Genomic DNA, 27,223 nt, shown 5'->3' with positions numbered 1-27,223 from the left:
ACAATAGGGTTTCTAGCACTACGTGCTCGAACCCCTAATAATAATAATCAGAACAATTACAATAGGGTTTCTAGCACTACGTGCTCGAACCCCTAATAATCAGAACAATTACAATAGGGTTTCTAGCACTACGTGCTCGAACCCCTAATAATAAGAAAAAATTTAGCAAAAACAATAGGGTTCTACGCACCTTCGGTGCTTGAACCCTAAAAATCAGTCTCAGATCACCTGCTTGCCAAAAGCTGACGTGCCTACATACACTCTCATTAGACCGGCGCCCTGCACATAGGAAGTGTGCACAATGTGAGCAATTAAATAAAAATATGTATTTATTCTTTTAACAAATTCTAACATGTTTATTAAGCACACAGTGTGATTGAATATATTTCTAAATATTTTGCAGTTCATAATTAATTCATTTTATTATCTGAACAATTTTAAAGGGGGCGGCACCCCAGCCACTGCTAGTAACCATACCTGTGAAGTTTTGGATTTAAAAATAAGGGACATTTTCTGCCGCCCGCTTAAAGTCATCCCAATACCCCAATCGAGGTTCAGTCTCCCTTACATTGTAAGACGGGTTTACAAGAAATCTAAAATAACCACCTGTGAACCACTTACACACTACAATTAGATGTTTAGAATCTAATAGGTCTACCTTTGTTGACACTAAAATGTTGTGGACATTCCTACACATGTAATTCTTACACGACAATACTTGAGATTTGAACAAATTCTAACAAACCCTAAAACTATCCCTGAACTATTAAAATAAATTAATTCTGCAACATTCACAAAAGATATAAAAATCAACTAGCGTTTCTTTTGCAACATCCTTCTCTTTATGCTTTTTACAAACTTGCTTAAACATTGTCACACTATTGACTAAATTGCTGTATAGTTGCTCAAAACATACAATTACAGTAAATAAAAAATGCAGAAAAAAACATTTGGATTTGTGGGAATCCCTCTATTTACTCAGGACATGGTCTTACTGTGAACTACGAATGAATAGAAGTCACAGTGTTTCTCAAACCTGTTCCTGCATATTGTTGTGGTGGTATGATGTGTTTAATACACTGCTGGATATACATAATGATTGATCTATGGTCGATAGGGAGCTAAGGGATTTTAACAGGTAAACTCATTAAAGGATTGTTTATTAGCTGATTAGTTGGATCCAGTGGAAAACACAATTGTATGGCTGTGATCAGGGTTAAGAAACTGCTTTAAACTACAAACATAAAGTTTTGTATTAAATTCTGGCTATCCACAACATCTTCTAGATTAGTTAGACTAGTTAGCTAAATTAATTTTCGTTCATTATAGCTTGCAGTAGGCCTGCAATCCTAAATTAATAAACACAGTTTGAAAATGAAATAGTTTTTGGCTGATCAGGTACATCAGGGCAGGTTGAACATATATATATATATGTGGAGGGGGGCTTCCCTACACTGACTCTCCTCTGCGCTCCGCAAAACCAGCAACCTGATTGGCTGTTGAAATATTAAACCTGCAGGGAAACGCTGCTGAACTGAGAGCCTCTTTCTCTTATTATCTGCCTTTTAAAGCTCTAACACAGACTACACTGCTCAACATCACACTGCTCAACACCACACTGCTCAACACCACACTGCTCAACATCACACTGCTCAACATCACACTGCTCAACACCACACTGCTCAACATTACACTGCTCAACATTACACTGCTCAACACCACACTGCTCAACATCACACTGCTCAACACCACACTGCTCAACATCACACTGCTCAACACCACACTGCTCAACATCACACTGCTCAACACCACACTGCTCAACATCACACTGCTCAACATCACACTGCTCAACACCACACTGCTCAACATCACACTGCTCAACATCACACTGCTCAACACCACGCTGCTCAACATCACGCTGCTCAACATCACGCTGCTCAACATCACACTGCTCAACATCACACTGCTCAACATCACACTGCTCAACATCACACTGCTCAACACCACACTGCTCAACATCACACTGCTCAACATCACACTGCTCAACATCAAGCTGCTCAACATCACACTGTTCAACATCACACTGCTCCACATCAAGCTGCTCAACATCACACTGCTCAACATCACACTGCTCAACATTAAGCTGTTCAACATCACACGGCTCAACATCAAGCTGCTCAACATCACACTGCTCAACATCACACTGCTCCACATCAAGCTGCTCAACATTAAGCTGTTCAACATCACACTGCTCAACATCACACTGCTCAACACCACACTGCTCAACATCACACTGCTCAACATCACACTGCTCAACATTAAGCTGCTCAGCATCACACTGCTCAGCATCAAGCTGCTCAACATTAAGCTGTTCAACATCACACTGCTCAACATCACGCTGCTCAACATCACACTGCTCCACATCAAGCTGCTCAACATTAAGCTGTTCAACATCACACTGCTCAACATCACACTGCTCAACATCACACTGCTCAACACCACACTGCTCAACATCACACTGCTCAACATCACACTGCTCAACATTAAGCTGCTCAGCATCACACTGCTCAGCATCAAGCTGCTCAACATTAAGCTGTTCAACATCACACTGCTCAACATCAAGCTGCTCAACATCACACTGCTCAACATCACACTGCTCAACATCACACTGCTCCACATCAAGCTGCTCAACATTAAGCTGTTCAACATCACACTGCTCAACATCACGCTGCTCAACATCAAGCTGTTCAACATCACACTGCTCAACATCACGCTGCTCAACATCAAGCTGTTCAACATCACACTGCTCAACATCAAGCTGTTCAACATCACACTGCTCAACATTACTGAAAGAGTTTTCACCTGTTTAAATGCTTTAATGATCCTCTGTGAAGAAGCATAATAATCTAAAACGTGATCTGACCAGAGTTCAGTGGTGTTATGCAGAATCCAGTACGGGGTCATTTCCAGCCGCTGTGCTGTGACGTCAGTTAAGCATTAGCTTAAAGTTAGCATTTTTCTAATTACTACCCTTAAACGATCTCGTAATTCAGAGGATCCAGTGATATTAAGGAGGTAAATGTACACAGAATAAAACGTACATGGTTCTGAACATATTTATTTACCACAGAATGTGACAGAGGCCAGTTTTTGAAAAGCCAATTCGAATTCCCCATTCACTTAAACCACTTAGACACGGAACCCCAAATATGGGCATAAACAACATGGCGCCAACTACAAAATGACGGTTTAGCTGCGCGACCATGGAGAAGAAAACTCAGCCCAAACTATGTGTGATAAAATCAACGGAACATAAACACAGGGAACATTATGAGGCATTTCTCTCACCACCAAGACCAAGACACCAAGAAAAAGGTAAACCCAATTTGTGGACACAGGTTAAGCATGTAACGTAGCGCAGCTCCGTTAGCTAGATTAACTAGCTAAATAACTGGTTAGCTAACCTAGGCAGTTTGATATGTCTCCAGTTTAGTTTAGCGTTGTTTAATGTCTAAAAGGGATCTATGTAATCCATGATCATTAGCTAATGTATTTAGGTTATATTCGCCGCAATCGACTGTTAACATCGCGCAGACAGACGCATTTCATACAGATTTCAGAGAATTTTATATACTATTAATTTAGGCATTTATACACGTTAATCGATTAATTAACATACAGGATAACAAACACTTTTCGTCTCCATTAACCTTCACTGTTTTTCAGAAAACTATTAAAGCTTTTTGCATTGCATGAGGAAGTTATTGCCTCGTTATTCCATGTGCGAGCATCCGTGCGCCGGCGCATATGCGCCAATTTTATTTTTTTATTCAGAAAATTGTTTTTTTCCCAGCATTTTATTTTTTACTCAGTAATGGGGAGTTTTCCAATGTAGCGAAGTAGATTACTTGTGTCAAAATGAACTTGAGTAAAAGTAAAATTTAATATTTTTAAAAATACTTTAAAATGACAAATTACTCAGAAAATCTACTCAATTACAATATCGTAAGTAAATGTAATTCAACACTTTCCATCTCTGATCAGAAGGTACAATGACCAAAAACATTCCAGTAAACCCACCAAGGAATGTCTCAAAGAAAGATATAGAGAGTTCAGGAAAGGGTAAATCAACTCCCAGATCTTAATACTTTTGTGTTGATTTGTTATGAGCTGTGCATAAAATAAACCATGCAAACAGGAGTGAGTAATTCTTTCATCCAATGCAACAAACCTTAAAGAAATGTTCTAATTAAGGTTATTTTGGCAAAATGGGGAAATTAGGGATATTAGGGAATTATTAGGGGCTATTAGGGAATAGTTTTTCTATCATTAAATTTAAAGTTTTGTTTAGAACAATTATTACAATTATTTTTTTATTTGTTTAAGTTTTATTTGTTCACATGTTCTCATTTTTTACATAGCTCTAATACCAGTTACAGTTAAACACACGCACCTTGACTATGAACTCCATATTGTTGGTGTCTGTTGCCTCCTGCTGGACTCTGTTGGTAAATATAACATTGTTTATAGGTAGATTATTGTGGGAAGTGACACATTAAATACACTCATATATTACATCATATTCATTTAAACATTCAGCTAAATCCACAGCATAATTTACAGTAGTATAATGAATGTTAGATCACAGAGTTCTCAGTAGTTTACAGTGTACATGCTGAGCATTGTAGGTGTATCAGGGTGATGTAATGCTGGTAAAACTGAACCAAAGTGAGAACTTCAAAAATATGATCTCAAGTAAATAATCTCAAATAATCTGAGGAAACACAGCCATGATAAACTGCTCTGTAATATGTAGTGTGAATAAAGTTACACGGCCTTACACTATTGTTTCTTTGCAGCAGGAGTTCACTTCTATTCAGCTACACAAGTGGTGAGGTTGGGCTCTGATGTTGGGCAGTTAACTTTAACTTGAAAACATGTACAAAAAGTACATTTGTTTTCTATGTGTGTGATAATCTAGATTTTGTAATCTGTTAGCAGTAAAACTTTACTTATTCTTTACAAAAGAAATAAGAAGGCAGTTTAGGGAGAAGTAAGACCTAACCTTACAGACAAGGATTAGATTTTGGGGAAGGATTTGTCAGGAGTTCAGTTGAAGGTCTAAGTTGGAGTTCTTTAAAGATACAGAATAAGGAGCTGTATCTGTTTCAGGAAACCAGTGACATTAATAAAAGTGAAATCCTTCTGTAATTACACAAAAATATAGCGTAAGGCCTTGTATGTTTACTCACTGTATTTAGTACACAGTGGTTTATCATCTCCGTGTTTACTCAGATTATTTGAGATTATTTACTTGAGATCATCTTTTTGAAATTCTCATTTTTCAGATTCATCAGTTTCCTCATTCAGTAAGCTGTGTCAAACCATCACCATTACGTCACCCTAATATTCCAAAAAACAGGATAAGAGCACAAGAGTCACCTGATGCATCATTTCACAAATTAGAAAAAGTCACAATCTAACCAAACATTTGTGTTACCTGACATTTGTTGTTCAGCCAGCTTGATATCAAAATTGATAAATGCAGCATTTATGACAGCTGATGTCTTCTAGAATAGGCATTTATAAATGTTTATGTATGTTTGTGTCAGATGTCATGAAGCGCTTATGTAGATTTCATGTATTCTTTTTAACAGTGTCCAACAGTAAAGTGTTATGAACTATCTTTACCTCAGTTCAGGAGAAAATTCCTCCTTTCTGAAGTTTAATAGAGGCCCCATTGACCCGTCACTCTTCATGGACACACGGCTGGGTTTAGGAGTACAGTCCTCCTTCCTGAAGTCCAATGGAGGGTTTATTGACCCGTCACTCTTCATGGACACACAACTGGGTTTAGGAGAACAGTCCTCCTTCCTGAAATTTAATGGAGGGTTTATTGACTCGTCACTCTTCATGGACACACAGCTGGGTTTAGGAGAACAGTCCTCCTTTCTGAAGTTTAATGGAGGCTTTATTGATGCATCACTCTTCATGGACACACAGCTGGGTTCAGGAGAACAGTCCTTCTTTCTGAAGAGTGGTGGAGGGTCCATTGACTGATCACTCTTCATGGACACACAGCTGGGTTCAGGAGAACAGTCCTCCTTTCTGAAGTTTAATGGAGGGTCTATTGACCTGTCACTCTTCATGGACACACAGCTGGGTTCAGGAGAACAGTCCTCCTTTCTGAAGTTATGTGGTGTGTCCATTGACCGATCACTCTTCATGGACACACAGCTGGGTTCAGGAGAACAGTCCTCCTTTCTGAAGTTTGGTGGTGTGTCTATTGACTGATCACTCTTCATGGACACACAGCTGGGTTCAGGAGTACAGTCCTCTTTTCTGAAGTTTAATGGAGGGTTTATTGACCTGTCACTCTTCATGGACACACAGCTGGGTTCAGGAGAACAGTCCTCCTCTCTGAAGTTTAATGGAGGGTTTATTGACCTGTCACTCTTCATGGACACACAGCTGGGTTCAGGAGAACAGTCTTCCTCTCTGAAGTTTAATGGAGGGTTTATTGACCTGTCACTCTTCATGGACACACAGCTGGGTTCAAGAGAACAGTCTTCCTCTCTGAAGTTTAATGGAGGGTTTATTGACTCGTCACTCTTCATGGACACACAGCTGGGTTTAGGAGAACAGTCCTCCTTTCTGAAGTTTAATGGAGGCTTTATTGATGCATCACTCTTCATGGACACACAGCTGGGTTCAGGAGAACAGTCATTCTTTCTGAAGAGTGGTGGAGGGTCCATTGACTGATCACTCTTCATGGACACACAGCTGGGTTCAGGAGAACAGTCCTCCTTTCTGAAGTTTAATGGAGGGTCTATTGACCTGTCACTCTTCATGGACACACAGCTGGGTTCAGGAGAACAGTCCTCCTTTCTGAAGTTATGTGGTGTGTCCATTGACCGATCACTCTTCATGGACACACAGCTGGGTTCAGGAGAACAGTCCTCCTTTCTGAAGTTTGGTGGTGTGTCTATTGACTGATCACTCTTCATGGACACACAGCTGGGTTCAGGAGAACAGTCCTCCTTTCTGAAGTTTAATGGAGGGTTTATTGACCTGTCACTCTTCATGGACACACAGCTGGGTTCAGGAGAACAGTCCTCCTCTCTGAAGTTTAATGGAGGGTTTATTGACCTGTCACTCTTCATGGACACACAGCTGGGTTCAGGAGAACAGTCTTCCTCTCTGAAGTTTAATGGAGGGTTTATTGACCTGTCACTCTTCATGGACACACAGCTGGGTTCAAGAGAACAGTCTTCCTCTCTGAAGTTTAATGGAGGGTTTATTGACCTGTCACTGTTCCTGGACACACAGCTGGGTTCAGGAGAACAGTCCTCCTTTCTGAAGTTTAATGGAGGGTTTATTGATGCATCACTCTTCATGGACACACAACTGGGTTCAGGAGTACAGTCCTCCTTTCTGAAATTTAATGGAGGGTTTTTTGATGCATCACTCTTCATGGACACACAGCTGGGTTCAGGAGTACAGTCCTCCTTTCTGAAATTTAATGGAGGGTTTATTGATGCCTCACTCTTCATGGACACACAGCTGGGTTCAGGAGTACAGTCCTCTTTTCTGAAGTTTAATGGAGGGTTTATTGATGCATCACTCTTCATGGACACACAGCTGGGTTCAGGAGTACAGTCCTCTTTTCTGAAGTTTAATGGAGGGTTTATTGATGCATCACTCTTCAATGACACACAACTGGGTTCAGGTGAGTCAGATCTCTTACCCTGAAACAGTCTAAAACACAATCAGTATTAGACATCATCTACAACCTGTAATGAGACAGCTACCCCGAAGTGAAGATACAGATAGCTGTCTCTGATTTTTATATATCCTGGTGGAATATAGCACCCGGATGAACTCAAAAGCAGATATAGGAGAGTTGCAGTGAGCTGAGTTTGAGCCCAGAACGTTGGTGTGAAGGGCCAATGAGTAGACTACAATACTATGGAGGATTATGAGTGTTAGGTGACTGTAGGTGTTTTAACACTGGGGGCAGGGTTTAGAACACTGAATAATTAAACAAACTAAAGTGTGAGTAGAAAGAACTGCTTTACTGTGGCGAAATTAAAGGAATGAAGACACAAAGCGGCAGAAAGAGGTTTGAAAAAGTTAAAAAAACACCCACGAGAATGGGCTCTGAGGCACAGTGAACACGGCCAACGGGAGAGAGAGCAAAGTAAACGCAGCGAAAAAAATGAACCAAACTGGAATAATGATTTGAAAACTATTAGAAAAGACAAATAAGGGCTAGAGAGAAAAAGTAAGCAAAGTTAGAAGGGAAGAGGTTTCCCCCTCTGGTCGCTGGAAACGATAGAAAGTTTTTTTTTGTGACTAGAGTAGGAAGAGAGAGAGAGAAAAGGAGAGAGACAGCCTTGTGGCTGTGGCTGTGGCTGTGGCTACTCAAGACTCCCCCGAGGAACCGGAAGGAAGCCCTTATAAGGTAGTGACACCCATAGATATCTTATACTATCTTGTTGTTAATTGCGCTGATTACCACATGGCTTAGAGCCTGGCCTCCCTCTAGTGGTGGGAAGACCACGGCAGGGGCGGCCCCTTACACAACCTCTCCAACACGATGGTATGAGAACACACTCACTTATACCCAATCACATTATTCTCTCACCTCTCAGCTTCCTGTGTGTCCTGTTCTGCAGAAATACTCATATTGGAGCTCTTCTTCTCCTTCAGATTACACCTAATACTGTAAGAACACACAGTTTACATTTTTATTTAGACCTACAATTTAATATACACCATTAAAAGACCCAAATCTTTTCTAAATGAACAAATTATCCTACAGTACACAATCACGCCAGTTTACAACAGATCAAGTATGGAGGACCAAAAATTACATAAGTATAAATAAATAAATGCACATATAAATGTATAAATAAATAAATATATATACATAAATAAATGAATAAATGTTGAAATAAATTAAGTAATATAATACAGGAAATTGACAAATCCTGCACCTAACAGCTGGGGTTATGCGTAGGGCTCAGCCAGGATCTACTACTCACTCAACTAACAGCAATAGCCAAAACCACCACAATCTGATACTGGCTCGACAAGGATCCAGAAGCACAGCCTAACACTATGTTCATGGTCCATTGCCTCAACTGCCAAGTAACAGACCTACCGAAAAATAACCTATGAACTAACAGAATCCCTCCTTAATCTAAGCTCACTTCCTTTAACTATGGCAACAACACACTTACCTAAGCACAATCACACACAATAAATCACATTATAAGTTGCGTGAGCAGAACACAGCAACCACTACCATCTGATACTGGCTCGACAAGAATCCAGAAGCATAGCGAACTATGTTCATGGTCCGTGCCTCAACTGCCAAGTACTCAGACGTCTACAAAAACTCATGAGACAAATTACTACAAGAACAGCAGGACCACACCAATCCCCTTCATCCAAACTCTAAACACCAACTTCAGTGCAAGCTCTTCTCAGGGGTCATCAGGCAGGCACCTTCCTTCGTCAGTGTTTTGCCGAATTAGGCCCACGACACCTCCAGAAGGCTCAACAGTGAAGTCTGCCGTCCCAGACCCACCCCCCTCCAAGCCTGCTGTAGAAGCACAAACTCACTCCCTTCCCCACGTAGCCTCAGCCCTTCTGAACCACAACCACTGACTAGATCTTTCAGCTACATCTGACAACTCCTTCACTACAGTCCTCAGCACACGACCTCTAATTCCAAATTCAGACAGCAGTCTTGTGGCAGACTTCGCAACAAAGCCTCTAGTACCTACCTCTATCGGTCTAATATACGCTTGCCACCCACGCTCTCTCACCTCAGCCACCAAGTCTGTATACTTCAGCCTTTTCCTTTCATAAGCTCCATCTACCTCGTCTTCAAACGGAACAGTCAGCTCTATAAAATACACTATCCGCTTACTTTCAGAGTACAACACTACATCCGGCCTCAAGGTTGTAACCAGAATGCACTCTGGGATCTGCAGTTTACTACCTACATCCACTAATAACTTCCAATCTCGTGCATTAGCCCACTTACCAGCAGTTTTCAAGCACTGTGCTGTTTCTCCCCTATGCTGCCCCTCACGCACAAACGTGATTACCCTACTGCAAACTACCATGGGCATGTTATTAACTTCTAACCGTTTCTTATCAAGTGCACCTGCAAGAGATCTAAGTACCTGATTATGCCTCCATGTGTAGCGCCCCTGGGATAGACTCACCTTACATGCCGACAAAATGTGCTTCAGCGTGCCACTTCCTGCACATAGCTTACAACTTGGATCCTCACCCACCCACTGAGCAAGGTTTTGTGGCGTTGGCAGAACATCATATGTAGCTCCCAAAAGAAACTTTATACGGCCTGTATCCAATCCCCATAACTCTCGCCAGGTGATTCTCCGCTTCTCTACACTTTCCCATCTCATCCACTGCCCCTGTTTACTCTGCCCTGCTGCTTTTGCCCTCCTTGCTTCCTCCTCCTGCTCACGAATAAACCCTGTAACCATACGCCTTTTCTCAGGTGATGTGGCCTTGCCGAATGCTTTCCAAGAATCACCTAAACCTAATCCTGCCCTCCCATTTTGCACCTGCCCCACAACATCCCTGTGCTCCAGTGCCCTCCTTGCGGCTTGAGTAGCTTCTCGAGCATTCCACTTTCTCCCAGACCTAGTCACTGGTGCTGTTGCTTTAACCAGCCCGTCTTTTGACCCTAACAACTGCATTTCACGTCCTACCTTAGCACATTTGAACTCCTCAACCAAGCTCGTCAACGGCAGTTCCAGCATCCCTCTCCCACACCATGCCACACTACTAAGGCAACGCGGCACCCCCAACCATGTCCTTATAGCCTTGTTCATAACCCTTTCTAACCTCTCAACCTCAGAAATCGGAATATCATAAACTGTAAGTGGCCACCTTAGACGAGGCAACAAACCAAACTGCAGACACCACAATTTTAATTTACCTGGCAGAAAAGACTTATCAATTCTATTAATGGCCTCCACCATTTCTGTCCTCAACCCTTCCACCTGCTCTTTAACATTCAGTGCTGCAGTATACCACCTACCTAAACTCTTAACTGACTTTTCCAATATAGATGGTATGACTTCTCCCTCCATCATAAACCTTTCTTGTATCAACTTCCCTTTAACGATTGATACACTCCTAGACTTGCTCGGTTTAACTTTCATCCTAGCCAGCCTAAGATTATCATTTAACTTCCCTAGCAGTCGCCGGGTACATGGCACCGTGGTCGTTAATGTTGTCATATCGTCCATAAACGCCCTAACTCGTGGGAGCCGGGTGCCATCATGCAGCCTCTCCCCGCCTACGACCCACTTAGAAGCCCTAATAATCACCTCCATTGCCATCGTAAATGCTAGCGGTGAAACTGTACAACCTGCCATTATACCTATTTCCAGTCGTTGCCAAGATGTGACACACTCCCCTACACTAAAGCAAAACTGTATGTCTTCAAAATAGGCTTTAACTAACCTTGAAATCTCTTCTGGAACCCTAAAAAATTTGAATGCCTTCCACAACAATGCATGCGGTACTGAACCAAATAGCAACTGATCAATAGCCACAGAATCCTTTTCTTTTGGGATAAGAACACCAGCTGCTCTGCGCCACTCCTTTGGAATAATCCCCTTCTTCCACACTATAGCCATTAGTTTCCATAGAAACTTCAAAACATCTGGTGCACTTTTATATAATCTATATGGAACCCCATTTGGCCCTGGGGCAGAACCTGCCTTTGCAGCCTTCACCACCTCCTGAACCTCACTCCACCTAGGGGGGTTAACATCCATCTTCCACTCTATACCACCTAACGGCGGCATGTCTGCTGGTAGGTCCAGGTCGCTAGACCTTTCCTTCTCTGTGTAAACACTCTGAAAGTGCTCCTCCAACTCCCTCTTTCCAACCTTTAGATTTCCTGATTTCTCCTTACTAAACAAACTCTTAACAAACCTAAATGGATCTCTAAAGAACTCTATCCTAGCACGCTCCTTCTTCTTCCTCCTTTTCCTCATAGCCTCTGCTCTCCGCAATTTCACCAACTTACTTCTCAACTCCTCCTGCAATAACTCAATGCCCTCTCTTTCTGCCTCATTCCCCTTCTTCCACTTCTTTCTGAGTGACCTTGATTCCTTAACCAGTTTTTCTATTTCTACCTGCCGCCTTGATTTAACTACATCTTGACACTTTACGTTCCTCTGCACAACACCAAATCTTGCCATTCCATAATCATAAATGACTTTACCTAGCCTGTTCAATTTATTCTCTGCTGTTCCCTTCAAACCCTCCAACATACCTTTCAAATCATCATTAATACTCCTCCATGCCATCTTGTCTCCTGTGCCTGGCCATTTAACTTTGGATCTTTGACCGCTTCCTTTCTCCCTACCCATCTGCTTTCCCTTAGCCTTTGACCTATCAACACCTCCTTCATCCTCCACTCCTTCTGTGCTTGAGTTAGCCTCCCTAGTATCAAAGGTATTGCTATTCTGCGGACTGTGGCACGTAACCTGCCGCTGGACTTCAGCCGACTGACTCAAACAATTCTGTTCAAAGTATTGTTCAATGCGGGGCCCCTGCACTCCTTCACTCAAGCACCTCATCTTTCCTTGGTGTATCCTCAGCCCTCTCACTGATGTGACCTTGCTCCACCCACACACACAGGTCAGCAACTCCTTTCCACTTACCACCCCACCTGCCTCTATGCTTAACCCACTTCTCGTAGTCATGTCCGTTCCAGAGTCCGTAACCATGTTATCCGCCTGTGAGTCATCTTCCACCCCTGCTCTCGCTGACTCCTGGGGTATTGCTTTTTTCTTTCTCAATGTAGCTTACTTGGTTGCACACACATGGTTAACCATGGTGGCTGCTACCATGGATTGCCAGCCCTTGGAAGCACCGTTAGGGTCTATTCCCTCTTGTCAGCTGTTTTTTTTTTTTTTAACCTTTATTTTACCAGGTAAAATGTTTGAGAACCAGTTCTCATTTACAAACATGACCTGGCCCTATAGAAATAGGCACCACATAAACATAGATAAAACACAAAACTAAAAACATGTCAACAATAAAAGACACAAAGAACAAGGACTTGTAAAGACTAACAGGAACAGTCATCAACTATGATATGCTCAATTTTTTGCTTGAAAGTGGTAAATTTGGTTAAAATTTCAAATTTCAATGTGCATTGTAAAGCGTTCCAGTCATTTGCTGCTGCAAAACGAAAGGAGTTACGGCCAAAAATAGTACGGGTTTTTGGAATGGTGAGCTTAATGCAGTTACTTGACCTAGTATGATACGTATTACGGGCTATGTCAAGTAGAGAGGAGAGATAATGTGGTGTCTTTCCCAATATTGCTTTATAGATTAAATTAAACCAGTGATGGAGCCGCCGAGTATGAAGGGAGGGCCAGCCGACCAGTTTATAGAGGTCACAGTGATGAGTGTGGAAAGGAGCGTTAGTGGCAAAGCGGATGGCTGAGTGATGAAGAGTGTCCAATTTCCTAAGAGCAGTGCCTGATGCCATTTTGTAAATGACGTCACCATAGTCCAAAATTGGGAGTATTGTCATCTTGACAAGAGTGTGTTTAGCAGCATGAGTGAAGGAGGCTTTATTACGAAAAAGGAAGGCAAGTCTAGATCTAACTTTCATCTGCAAGTTATTGATGTGTGTGGTGAAAGACAATGAAGAATCCAGCCAGATGCCTAGGTATTTATAAACATTAACATATTCCAAAGCTGTGCCATTGGCACAGCTGATCTTGGGAGGGTTAGTGGCGTCATTTTTTAGACCAAAAATAATGCACTTAGTCTTATTAGTGTTAAGACGGAGATGGAGGTTTTGAAAGGACTGCTCAATGGAGGTGAGGCTAAGTTGAAGTGTAGATGCTGCAGAGTGAAGTGAGGGACCAAATGAATATAGAATGGTATCATCAGCATAAAGATGGATATGTGAATTACCAGCAGCTTTGGCTACATCATTAATGTAGATAGAAAACAAGGTTGGACCCAGAATGGAACACTGAGGTACACCTTTAAATATGGCTAGTGGCTCGGACAGAAAGTTTTCTGTTTTCAGCTGCTGAGCACGGCCTACTAAATAGCTGGCAAACCAATCACAGCAGGAGGTGGACAAACCAATACTAGAAAGCCGACTTAGGAGAACTCTATGATCAACTGAATCAAAGGCTTTGGCTAGGTCAATGAAGGCAGCTATACAGGTCTTCTTGCTGTCTAATGCCGTGATAATATCATCAAGGACCTTTGTGACAGCGGTCATACAACCACATCCAGCCCGAAAACCAGATTGAAAGTCAGACAAGATGTTATTTGAGGCAAGGAAGTAGCTTAACTGTTTATGGACCAGCCTCTCCATGACTTTGGCTAGGCATGGTAAAATGGAGATGGGCCAATAACAATCGGGATCTGAGCCAGAACCACCTTTAAAAAGGGGAAAAATCAAGGCTGACTTCCAGTCCAATGGAAAAGCAGACAGATGTAAAGACAGATTAAATATTTTTTGTGATTGGAGCAGCAATGACATGAGCAGATGCCTTGAGGAACATGGGATCAAGTCCATCATAGCCAGCGGATTTATTTGGATTTAATTTAGTGAGTTCTTCCAACACTTCTGAGACAGAGATGGATTTAAAGGAAAAGCCTGAATTGCTGGAAGAGGGAGGCTGAAAGGTAGTGACTGAGTTTGAGGTGGTAAACGCTTTAGTTGAATTAATGAAATGATGGTTAAGGAGTGAAGCCATCTGATGCTTATCATTAATAACAATGTTGTTGAATATCATAGAACTTGGCAGATGAGGAGAATTAAGTTTATTTTCCATGGACTTGACTGTGTTCCAAAACTTTCTTGCATCAGAACCGCAAGTGTTAAATTTTTCCCTAAAATGGGAGATTTTGGCGTTTCTGATGGCCTGTGTAGCTTTATTCCGACACTGCTTAAAAGCAAGCCAGTCAGCGGGAGATTGAGTAGATCGAGCTTTTCGCCAGAGAGTATTCTTTTTATGGATAAGCACTGCTAGGTCTTGGGAGAACCAGGGACTATACCGATTTTTTGTTCTAAATCTTTTCATCGGGGCATGTTTATCAATAAGCATGCTGAATGTTTTCTTAAAATAAGACCAGGCATTGTCTAAACTGTGGATGGAATTGATTATGTCCCAAGGCACTGCTGCAACATCTTGAACAAAGGCCTGCATGTCAAGTTTCCTCAGGGAACGCTTTGTCACAATCACCGGTGGTCGTTTAACAGAGGTGCCAGAGCGTATACATGCAATAGCACAATGATCACTTATTTGACTAAAAACTCCAGATTGGTAGTTAGATGGAGTATTAGTTAAAATAAGATCTAACAGTGTGGAGGATGAGGGAGATTTAAGGTTAGGTCTTGTAGGCTCAGATATAATTTGAGAGAGGTTTAGAGCATCAAATTGTTGCTGAACTATGTCTGGGGGGTTGAGCATATCCCAGTTCAGGTCACCCAAAAGAACAAATTCTGAGGTGATAAATGGAGCTAGGAATTCACTGAGAACTGTTAGTGACAGAGCTGGAGCAGAGGGTGCTCTGTAACAAACAGCAACAGTAAGAACGAAATTTGTTGAAAGTTTAAGCTTTACCACCAATAACTCAAATTGCTTGGGGACTGATTTAGAAAAAGCAACAGTGCAATGCAGATGGTCTTTCACATACATAGCTACACCACCTCCCCTGGTACTTCTGTCCTGTCTAAATACAATGTAACCTGGTAACAAAATATCAAGATCAGTGTTGCTTTTCTTAAGCCAGGATTCAGAGATGGCTAAGACATCAGGGTTAGAAGTATGTACCAGTGTTTTTAAGTTATCAAAGTGCCTTGAATTTAACAGACTACAAATGTTCACGTGTAAAAAACCCAAAGATTTGCGATCACAGAAGTCACTAAATAACAACTGAGATGAGGTAGTGTCAGAAGCAGGCCCAGGATTCGGGTGAACATTGCCAGAGATAAGTAGCAGGAGTATAATTAAAATGCGTCTAAGAGCTGTATCAAAACTATCCAAATTATCATCTTTCACAGAAGATGTACACAGAAGCAGATCATGACAACCAAACAGTTGCTCCAATAACATAAGCGGATAAAGTTGAGTTAAGTGAAGTACCTGAGTGGTCGGTAGTCCAAAGTTTTTGGTGATCCAGTAGGATAAGACATCTCTAGGGGGTAAAGTAAAATCCAATGTGGTAATGCCATAAAATACAGAAGCAACTCCAGATGAAAGCTTGCTGCCGAGCTCGGGAACATGAGTCTGAGTGTGTTGCCAAATGACAAACAGTAATACACAAAAAAACAGCAAAGTTTTTATCGGGGATTGCATGACAAGGCGGTGTCAGCGGCACCCTCAGCCGGAGTGCGGAGCAGAGCTGGCGGCGGTGTTAGCTGCACCCTCAGCCGGAGTATGGAGCAGAGCTGACGGCGGTGTTAGCTGCACCCTCAGCCGGAGTATGGAGCAGAGCTGACGGCGGTGTTAGCTGCACCCTCAGCCGGAGTATGGAGCAGAGCTGACGGCGGTGTTAGCAGCACCCTTAGCCGGAGTGCAGAGCAGAGCTGGCAGCGGTGTTAGCAGCACCCTCAGCCAGAGTACGGGGCAGAGCTGGCGGCGGTGTTAGCTGCACCCTCAGCCGGAGTATGGAGCAGAGCTGACGGCGGTGTTAGCAGCACCCTTAGCCGGAGTGCAGAGCAGAGCTGGCAGCGGTGTTAGCAGCACCCTCAGCCGGAGTGCGGGGCAGAGCTGGCGGCGGTGTTAGCTGCACCCTCATCCGGAGTACGGAGCAGAGCAGAGCTTTATAAAGGGCAGAAATTCAGCCAGGCTGCCAAACTTCAACAATGCTCTACAGCAGAGACCAGGGGTCCTTTCCACACCTCTCACTGTGGCCCTTCACCAGGTCCAGCGGGTGCGTGCAGCACGCGGCGCCGCACGACGCCAGGCCGCCGAAGTTCACTAGCTTAACTAGATATCAAGTAATATAATACAGGAAATTGACAAATCCTGCACCTAACAGCTGGGGTTATGCATAGGGCTCAGCCAGGATCTACTACTCACTCAACTAACAGCAATAGCCAAAACCACCACAATCTGATACTGGCTCGACAAGGATCCAGAAGCACAGCCTAACACTATGTTCATGGTCCATTGCCTCAACTGCCAAGTAACAGACCTACCGAAAAATAACCTATGAACAAACAGAATCCCTCCTTACTCTATGCTCACTTCCTTTAACTATGGCAACAACACACTAACCACAGCACCCTACCTAAGCACAATCACACACAATAAATCACATTATAAGTTGCGTGAGCAGAACACAGCAACCACTACCATCTGATACCGGCTCGACAAGAATCCAGAAGCATAGCGAACTATGTTCATGGTCCGTGCCTCAACTGCCAAGTACTCAGACGTCTGCAAAAAATTCAGACAATTCAGACAAATTACTACAAGAACAGCAGCACCACACCAATCCCCTTCATCCAAACTCTAAACACCAACTTCAGTGCAAGCTCTTCTCAGGGGTCATCAGGCAGGCACCTTCCTTCGTCAGTGTTTCGCTGAATTAGGCCCACGACACCTCCAGAAGGCTCAACAGTGAATGAGACTAGACAATCCCAATAAACTATACTTACTGGCGTCTGAACAGAATAAAGTAGCTTTATATAAACGATACGGCTAAATCCACTAGATCAGCTGAACTCAGTTTATCGTACGGAGCGGAAAACAGAGCAAAATCTAGTAATTGTATGTTTGTAATTTAAACCTATTCTGACTATTTTTTACACTTTAAAGTATGAAATTACGTGGACAGTATTTTACAACAGAAGTAAGAATCCGAAAAAAGAGCGCAAACGAGAACAATAGGAGCCTATCTGAGCTGCGCTGCGCTACGACATGCGCAGTGAAGGGGGAACAAGGGGACTGAATTCACCGTAACACCGGCGCGCGAGCAAGCAACCAATCCTGCTTTAGAGCGAGGATAGGACCGCCTACCTAATTACCATACAAATGCAGAAATACAGAAATAAATAAATGAAGAAATGTGGAAATAAATAAATAACTAAATGTAGAAATGTTTAAATAAATAAATAAATGAATACATAAATAAATGTTGAAATAATTCAATCAATCAACCTTTATTTTAACTCAGATGTACATTGAGGGCAGCCCTCATTTTCAATAAAAATTCAAATAAATACATGAACTAAAAAATAAAAGCAATAATAATAATAAAAATAATAGAAATAACAATTAAAAAAATCAAAATAAGTTAAAAAACAATATTACAAACCTATTAATAATAATAATAATAATAATAATAATAATAATAATAATAATAATAATAATAATAATAATAATAATAATCAAAATTAAAATTAAAATAAGGAAACAAATAATAAAACTAAAGGAATAACTAAAATAAAAGTTAAGAATAAACAGGATTAAGTAAAACAGGTACAGGCTGTCTGAAGGTGGTTAGATATTAAAAGTTTAAAATGATTTAGTGACACTAGTGAGTTGAGTTTTAGAGTTTCCTGTAGTGAATTCCAGCTCACTGGTGCACTGTAGCTAAAAGCAGATTTTCCCAGTTCACTGAAGTGATATATTCTGGCAAATGACCGGAGAGTGTCTTATAAATAAAAATCAACCAGTGTGTTTCCCTTCTTATCGTTAAAGATGGCCAACCAACTTTTGCGTACAGCTCACAGTGATGAGTTCTGTACGGATCTCCAGTAATGAACCTCAGTGCAGAGTGATACACTGGGTCCAGTAATTTGAGGGAGCTGGAGGGAGCATGTTTATAAATTATGTCGCCATAGTCCAGCACTGATAGTAAAGTTGCCTCAACTATTCTTTTTCTGGCGTGCATGGGGAAACAGGACTTGTGTCTATAAAAATAACCCAGCTTCTGTCTGCATTTACTGATTAGTTTATGTATGTGTGGTTTAAAACTGAGTTTATCATCCAGCCATATGCCAAGATATTTATACTCTGTGACTCTCTCAATAGTGGATCCTTCCAGGGTTGTAATGTTTACAGTACTAAAATCGGTGTTTAGAGATCTGGAAAACAACATGAACTTAGTTTTCATGGCATTTAAAACTACTTTGTGCTTATACAATGCAACTAGTAAGGCATTAAATGAGCTTTGTAATTTTCTTGTTGCAGCCTGAACAGAATCAGCTGAGCAATATACAATTGTGTCATCTGCATAAAGGTGGATTTTGCAGTCTGAGGTAGAAGCAGAGGCAGCAGTATTATTTATGTATATATTAAATAGAACTGGACCCAAAATTGAACCTTGTGGAATGCCTTTAGCCACACATACTTAATCTGATATAAAATTATTCAATTACATGGATTTTTTTCTTTTTTGGGTCCATTCCAGAGCAGATTTATCAAACCCAATAATTTCTAAATTTCTTAAAAGAAGAGGTCGCTCACTCTGACGCGCTCTCTCGGTCGCTCAATAATAATTAAATGAATAAATAAATAAATGTTGAAATAAATAAATGAATAAATAAATGCACATATAAATTAATAAATAATATATAAATCAAGAAATAGGAAATGTATTTATTTACCTATGCAATTATTTATGCATGTATTTATTTATTTATACATATGTCATTTTTGGTCCTCCATACATAATCAACAGGTACAAAAAGTGTCTTTATATATATATATATATATATATATATATATATATATATATATATATATATATATATATATATATATATATTTATAATCCACTTTCATTCACTGCACTTATGAATAAATAAAGCATCTGTTTCTCCACATGTGCCGACCTCTGATTATTGCAGATACAGAACAGTAGTTGGCCAGTTGTTTGGATCTAACCTTTGAGGTGCCAAGTATCTGCAAACCTCTCTAATAGCCAACAGCCAATCAATGGGAATTACACAGTGTTCCACACCTGGGCTGTGACCGAAATGCCTCCCTACTCCCTCATTAGTGTAGCGCTATTTAGGGAGACACTATGTAGTTCACTAAGCAGTGCTGAAACAGGAGTGAATTCGGACACTAACTCATCGTTATCATGCGCCTGCACCGGTCACATAAACACACACAGGTGAGAGAGGGGTTGAGCCGTGTTTAAAACTCCATAAACACACAAGCTGAGCTCTGACTTAAAGTTAGTTAAGCTCTGAACTGACAATGGAGTCATTTCTCTTCCTGTATATTTATGCTGTTTAAAATATAATCCTCACATTATTGAACTACATGAAGAAAACCTGAAAATAACAGCGTGCAGCGTCTCGCACTGTTGCCAGATTGGATGGTTTCATTCCAAATGTCGAGTTGTGTCTGAAATTGTCTAGAGGAAACGCTATTATTTAATGGGTGAACAAAACTACTAAACTAAAAAGTGTTAGGAGTTTGGAAATTGAACTCATCAGTGTTGTAGTTAGATATCTAACCCTGCAGAGACAGAACGTTTAGTCCTGCTGATGGAAATTTGAAGCTTTGTTTATGTTCGTTATTATATGTGAGTATTTCTTTTTTTTCTTACTGTATTTACTTTTTTTGGTTTGTGTGTTCAATGATACAAGGCTAAAAACACATAATACAAACATGCAGATAAACTTATTTAAATATAATTTTTTTGTAATTAGTGATATTTAAGGTATTTTATTTAAGGTCATGTTGGAATAAACCCTTTAATATTGTTGATATGATGAACATCAGCTGTTTGAATGGTTTTCTCAGTATTCTGGCGCCTTTGAAACACGTTTTACCTAGTTTATTGTTTTCATCTAAATCCCACTGTAACAATCTGGCAACCCTGCTGGCTCGCTGTCCGCTCCGTTTGTTCGGCTGTCTGTTGCTTAGTAGCGAGACCCGCAATGCATTTTGGGACACATTTAGCTCGCTTAGTAAACAGCGATGTTTACTATAAATCATGATGCATAATGGGAGTTTTTAGTGCCCTCAAAATCACGCTCGAAATCCCCCTTATGATTCGGACACTCAAAGAAAAATGGCTGACTCAATAGTGCCCTAACTAGTAAATAGGGAGCCATTTCGGTCACAGCCCTGGATCTTTTATGACATGGCTATGTGTAGTGCACTATAGGACTCTGTGGTACAGCCTAAGCTTTTGTTCTTAATGGATTTATTTTTTCTCCTTACATTACTTTTACTTTTATACTAGTATAAGTAGTTTTCCTTTCCTTTCATAAAATGAAAGTTGGCCCGTTGTTAAGCAGGTTTTTATAATGTGAGATTCAAAGTTTGAACGCTAGGTGTCACATAAACCCAATCTAAAACGCTCCTTATCTCCTTTCCTTCCTTCATTATGTCTGCATTAATGGTCCTGAACTTTTGGGAGAACATGGCAACGCCAAAGAAACGGAAAAAAGACAGTGAATGCAGAAAATTTCAGGCACGTTGGGAAAAGTACTTTTTTTACTGAGTTTAGAGGGAAATGTATTTAATGTGTAATTTGTCAGGAATCAGTTGCAGTGATGAAGGAGTATAATATTAACAGACATTATGAAACGAAACATCAATCTAAAAAATCTTAGTTTACACAACACTGTCAAAGATAGATATTAGTGTACTACTGAGTGGAATAGTGGACTACAGAGTAGACCAGTTGTCTACTGAGTGGACTAGTGAAATGCTGAGTGAACTAGTGGACTACTGAGTGTACTAATGGACTAGCGAGTGGAGTAGTGAGTGTACATGTGGATTACAGAGTGGACTAGTGTACTACTGAGTGGACTAGAAGGACTACTGAGTGTGCTAATGGACTACAGAGTGGACTACTGAGTGAAATAGTGGACTACCAGCTGGACTGCTGAGTGGACTATTGTAGCCTATTACAGAGTGGACTAGTGTACTACAGAGTGGAGTAGTGTACTACAGAGTAGACTAGTTGTCTACTGGATGGACTAGTGAACTAACTAGTGGACTAGTGGATTACTAAGTGGATTAGTGGACTACCGAAAAGACACTGTCTACTACGTTGTCTATTGAGTGGACTAGTGTACTACCGAGTGGACTACTGAATCCCCTTTAAACCTTTTTGAAAATGTGTGTTTTAACCATCCAATAATTTTCTTGCATTATATTTTAATGTCTTCTACTTCTTACCATGTAGTGTAAACACATCATTTAAAAATTAAAATAAAGTCAGAATAATGTGAATGACAAATACTCTTTTTTTTCCCGACATATGATCGATTAATTAAGTATATTTTAAACATGTTACAGGCGCCCCTGTGTTCATTGCAGCGACTTTATTAAAATACATTTTTACAACCTGTACATATTTCATAAAAACATTAAAAACATTGTTTTAGGAGACGACACACTGAAGTTTATGATGTAGCTAATTTAATATTTCAGTATAAATGGTTTTAGATTTATTAGAAAATCCTCTAATTTGGAGCAATATAGAAAAACATGAAAAGGCCTAAACAGGGTTGGGTTAAATTCCACAGTGTGGAGAACACTGATCTCTCAGCACAGACACGGACGGACTAAATGAAGTTCTCTGCTCTCTGTATGCAGCCAGTCTTCATGCCTAGTCTTAAAGTAACAGTTACTGCTAGATCTGGTGTTATATAACATTGGAGTTCTTCTTTAAAATTTTAGTAGTTAAAGCTTCAGTATTTACCTCTGTGCCTTTTATCCAAACGTTCTTCTTCTTCTTCTCTCATGTAAACCGACGCTGCTGAAGTTTTACTTTTTGCTTTCACGGGTGTGGTGGGGCTGAGGTTTGTGAGATGTTGCTTCCATCAGCTGGAACTGAGAAATGGGTGGAGACCATAGTTTAACTGTTTTGGACATTCCACCGGATGTGCGTCATTTTCTTGTTGTAAGTCTCCCATTTTAAACTTATTTTTTTATATTGTTTTATATATATCAACTCTGAATCTAGTAACACATATATTTAAATATTTAAAATATGTACTTGTCAGTCTCAGGCAACTTTACTTAATTTTTACAAAATTTCTAAACTAAAGACGATTACAAAACTCATGTAACATTTAAAAAAGCATGTTTTAAAAGCAAGTCCACTAATTTATTTAATTCTCTGTCAAAAAAAGTCTTCATTTTAAAGAAACAGTCTGCATGTTTAAATCATTTATATTTCTGAGAAAAAAAATAGCTAAATGGCGGCTATGCTAATAGCATTAAGACACTGAGCACAGATAAGATCTAAGAATTAATTTAGGTAACAGGACTGAGTGTTGAGATTAAGCTCCTTAGTCATAGTTACAAAAGATCAAATATACAGAAAAGACTAATGAAGGAACTTAATTCTGATCTTCCCATGATCTTCAGAAGAACCAACTAATGTCACTTCCTGTTGTAGATGTGACTTCCTGTTGTAGAATGTTCCAGATGTAGTAATGTGTTATGGTAACAGGACTGAATGAAACCCAGGGACATAACAAAAATGTGTGTTTTAACTTAAATATTATGGATTTATTATGAAAAAAATATTTTTAAAGCATAGATGGGATCTAGAGTCACAAAACAATGCAACAATAATGACATCTCTGAATGATTTTAATAATTATATTTCATGGTAAAATTTAGAGTTAGAGAGTCGGAACAGGTAAAAATTGTATTTTTTCAGTGTTTTAAGTAGTTTTTAATGTTTTAAATTACATATCTTACTTTTGCAATTAGGTCAATATACAAGACACTACGCTTCATAATAAAAGGTATTTTAAAGTTATTTTGTGCGTACGTTTATATGTAATTACCTGGGAACAGAAATGGCACAGATTTGGCGGAATATGCTGTTTATATATATTTATTATGATTATTTTGGAGGTAAAGATCTAATTCTTAGCTTCATTTTTTAAAGATTAATTATCTTTATTGTTTCTGATTTGGTTAAATTGAAAGCTCAGTTGTTTGGCGTCAAACAAGGGTCAGTAGTGAAGGTGTGGTTATACCTACAGTAGTAAGGCATTTTAATCAGTTAGATTCCCTTTTGATTTCATTTATTTATTTATTTTTTAAAAAGGGTGTATTTGATTTTTAGTATAACACCTCTATAATTTTCTCTCTGTCTAATAAATATTGTGGCTGTTAAGACATTGCATTTGTTTAAGAAAGTAATTTTGTTTCTTTTGTGTCTTTTCTTGTTTTGAGACCAAGACCATACTGATATATTTTCGAGTTTAAAGGTTATTCTCACTAACATCTTATTTGAAAAAAAGTTATTCTATTTATAACTATAATAAATAGAAAAAAACATGCTCTAATTAATCTCTCAGTTCATGCAACCTGCGTTCAGGTGCTCCAGACCTGTTGAGACGTGAACCTCTGTATTAAGATCTCTAAATTCCTCATATTTTACCAGTAACCTCAGTCACTTTTGCCTTTTTTGATACTCCATATCACTTAGTTACATGTGCAAATTTCACTCTGCAGTTACTGAAGCCCTAACAGGCAAGTCTGCTCACTGACTGGTACTCTTTCCTGTCACGCATGACCAGCCTCCTATCTGTTCGAATGGGACGGACCAAAATACTGAAAAATTACAGTTGGATTACCATTTAAACAATATATTTAGTTCACTGATAAAATCGGATAAAATTTCATGAACAGTTTGTAGCATTTGACTCGATAACGCACAGAAATATTTTTTTTCCTCGCATAGCTACTGCACTTGCGCAGATCCCCACATCAAGGGGGGGGCTAGCATGCTGACCCTCCTCCATTTAAAGCTGAACCACCAATCTGATTATTTTTTGTAGAAGGGTGGGACTTTTCTGTAGATAGGTAATCCCACTGGTTGGAATCCTGATTAATACCATCTGTGTAGTGGCACACGTCTGACATGCATACCTTTTCAGTTGCATTATGTGTTAAAAATCCATATTTATAGGAGCTATCTATAGGTGCTACAAGTTGTAATGAGGGCTGTTTTTTTTTTTTTGGTCTAATCCTGAACCTAGTCCAAAAAAAAAAAATCTAATTCTCAGAATCACCCAATCACACCAAGGAGCAACCAGCACTTTTGTACCGTAGATACTAACAAAAGACAACAGGTTTGTGATGCATCTAATTTTTTTTACTCTTTTTTTTGCAAAAACTGAAACTTAGTTATATTTCTTTGCACTGTGTTACATGATGAACAGATCAACAGACAAAAACAATCTTAACAGTAATATTACAGATTTTCCTTTAGTGTAAAATTCACACTCATCTGGGTTGAGGACCAGTGACTTACCTCCTCTGAGTCGTTTGGGTCTCCCTGCATAATAAAAGTCCTACTAATTAGACTATGTCTGCATTAGCAGAGTACTTAATGAATAAAACTCTATGTTTTGAATCAAGAGCATATCATTTCTTTCTCTACCATTCTTTGGTCTTTCCATTATTTAGAGGTTAATCTTCACGGGACCATTTTCCAGACTAGGATTAGGCCTAGTCTTGGAATACAGAGTGTTTGAAAAGACATTGTCCATTAAAAGTTAAATATAGTCTGAAACTGAGCCTAATCTCTGCCCAGAAACCCTCCTTTCCCAGCACAGCAGGATATTCATCAAATATATCTGGGTTATCTGGGAGATCCTGTCTTGCAGTTTCATTTCTCACTTGTTTTCCATCATCAGACAGGATGAGATCAGGGTGAGCTGTATCAGGATCCAGAGTCACGTCCACAGAGAGAGAAAATAATCATTAAATGTGAAACATCAAAGCTCTGTATGGTCAGAGTTGTACAAAATCTCTCTCAAGTTGTTTGGTGCAAAAATGTTATATTGGGTTAAAATTACAAAGTAAGAATAAGGACATAATTTTAAGAATGATTTTTAAATACTTTTAACACACCTGCATACTGCTGGACTTCTTTTAGTTCTGTATGGGAAGGAAAAACATCAGCATGTGATATTAGAAATTGCATCTGTCAATTAATTGATTAACTAGATAGATAGATTCCAGAGGGAAATACATTACACTGTACAGAATATGATACACTATATTGCCAAATGTTTTCACTTACCCATCCAAATAACTGAATTCCAATCACTTCCATGGCCATAAGTGCATTAAACTAAGCAGTTAGTCATGCAGACTGTGCCTACACACATTAGTGAAAGAGTGGGTCACTCTCAGCAGCTCAGTGAAATACACTACTAAATATTCCACAGTCAAACTGGAAGCAACTGGAAAGACAGAATGAGGTGTGGTCCATGTCTGAACAGCTTAATCCAAGCATTGCATCACCAAGCACAATGAATCATTTTGGATTCACTGGTGTAAAGCACACTGCCACTGAACTCAGTAGTGCAGCTGTGGAGACACGTTTTCTGGAGTGAGGAAACACTCTTTGGCTCTTACCTTTAATCCACAGCTGCTCCCATACTGTAAATAACGGTTCACTCCAGATCCTGAAATATAGAAACACACCTGATGGTCAGAAGTGTTGGAGTTTAATGAAGTCTGTGGACGATAGCAGAGTTGAAGCTGAACAGTCCAATAATACAGGAATAATGTTACGAACCTAGGGGGTTAGGTTCATAATCCTGCTGTTTCTGTAGTTTTCTTGTGTTGCAGATGCGCAGAACAACCGCCAGGGGCGCTGACTATAAAATGGACGTGTGCCAGAGGGAAGAGGGGGGGTGCTCTTGCTTCTGACGCGTTTCCGTGCGTTCCCGGTTCCCTGACCAGACGCCTGCTTTGTGTAATAGAGCTAATAGTTGTCTTTGTTTGTAATGATGTGATTGTGTTCAGCTCTGTGGTAAAGTGGTGTTTATTGAGGTTATCATAATAAGAGCTATGTTTTGTACTGCTTAATTCATCGTAGAAACCTATACTAAAAGCTGAGTCAAGAGTGGTGGCTTATTAAGTCTTTTTGTTATCTCCGTTTGGTGGGGAGGTAAGGTTAATTTTGTTTACTTGTATTTTCTCTTGGTTTAATAGTATTTAGGGAGTTAGGTTAGATTTTTTTGTATTTGATTTTCTTTGTGTTGTAGGTAAGTTAGTTTTCTTTAAAACCTTAGTTAGTTTTGTTTTGTTTGTTATTTTACCCTTTTCTCCCCGTTTCTATTTATTCTTTATATTTGTTAATTGTTTTCAAAAATACTAAATTCAATAAACATGTCTTATCATTGCAACTTGGTCTACGTGCTATTGGGGAACCGGGAGGG

At 39.9% G+C, this 27,223-nt stretch overlaps 1 protein-coding gene across 1 annotated transcript in view; it reads right to left on the bottom strand.

The window, feature by feature from the left end:
• Positions 1–6,965, bottom strand: part of LOC103035557 (uncharacterized) — a 33,291-nt gene extending 26,326 nt beyond the window's left edge. The window contains exon 1 of the mRNA XM_049482747.1: positions 5,692–6,965. Coding sequence (XP_049338704.1) covers positions 5,692–6,929 — 1,238 coding nt within the window. The 5' untranslated portion in view covers positions 6,930–6,965. The remainder of the gene's footprint in view (positions 1–5,691) is intronic.
• Between the last annotated feature and the right edge of the window lie 20,258 nt (positions 6,966–27,223).

Source organism: Astyanax mexicanus, chromosome 8, assembly GCF_023375975.1.
Source record: "Astyanax mexicanus isolate ESR-SI-001 chromosome 8, AstMex3_surface, whole genome shotgun sequence".
NCBI lineage: Eukaryota > Metazoa > Chordata > Actinopteri > Characiformes > Acestrorhamphidae > Astyanax > Astyanax mexicanus.
Note: the sequence above shows the minus strand (reverse complement) of the source record. Positions and strands in the feature narration are given on the sequence as shown.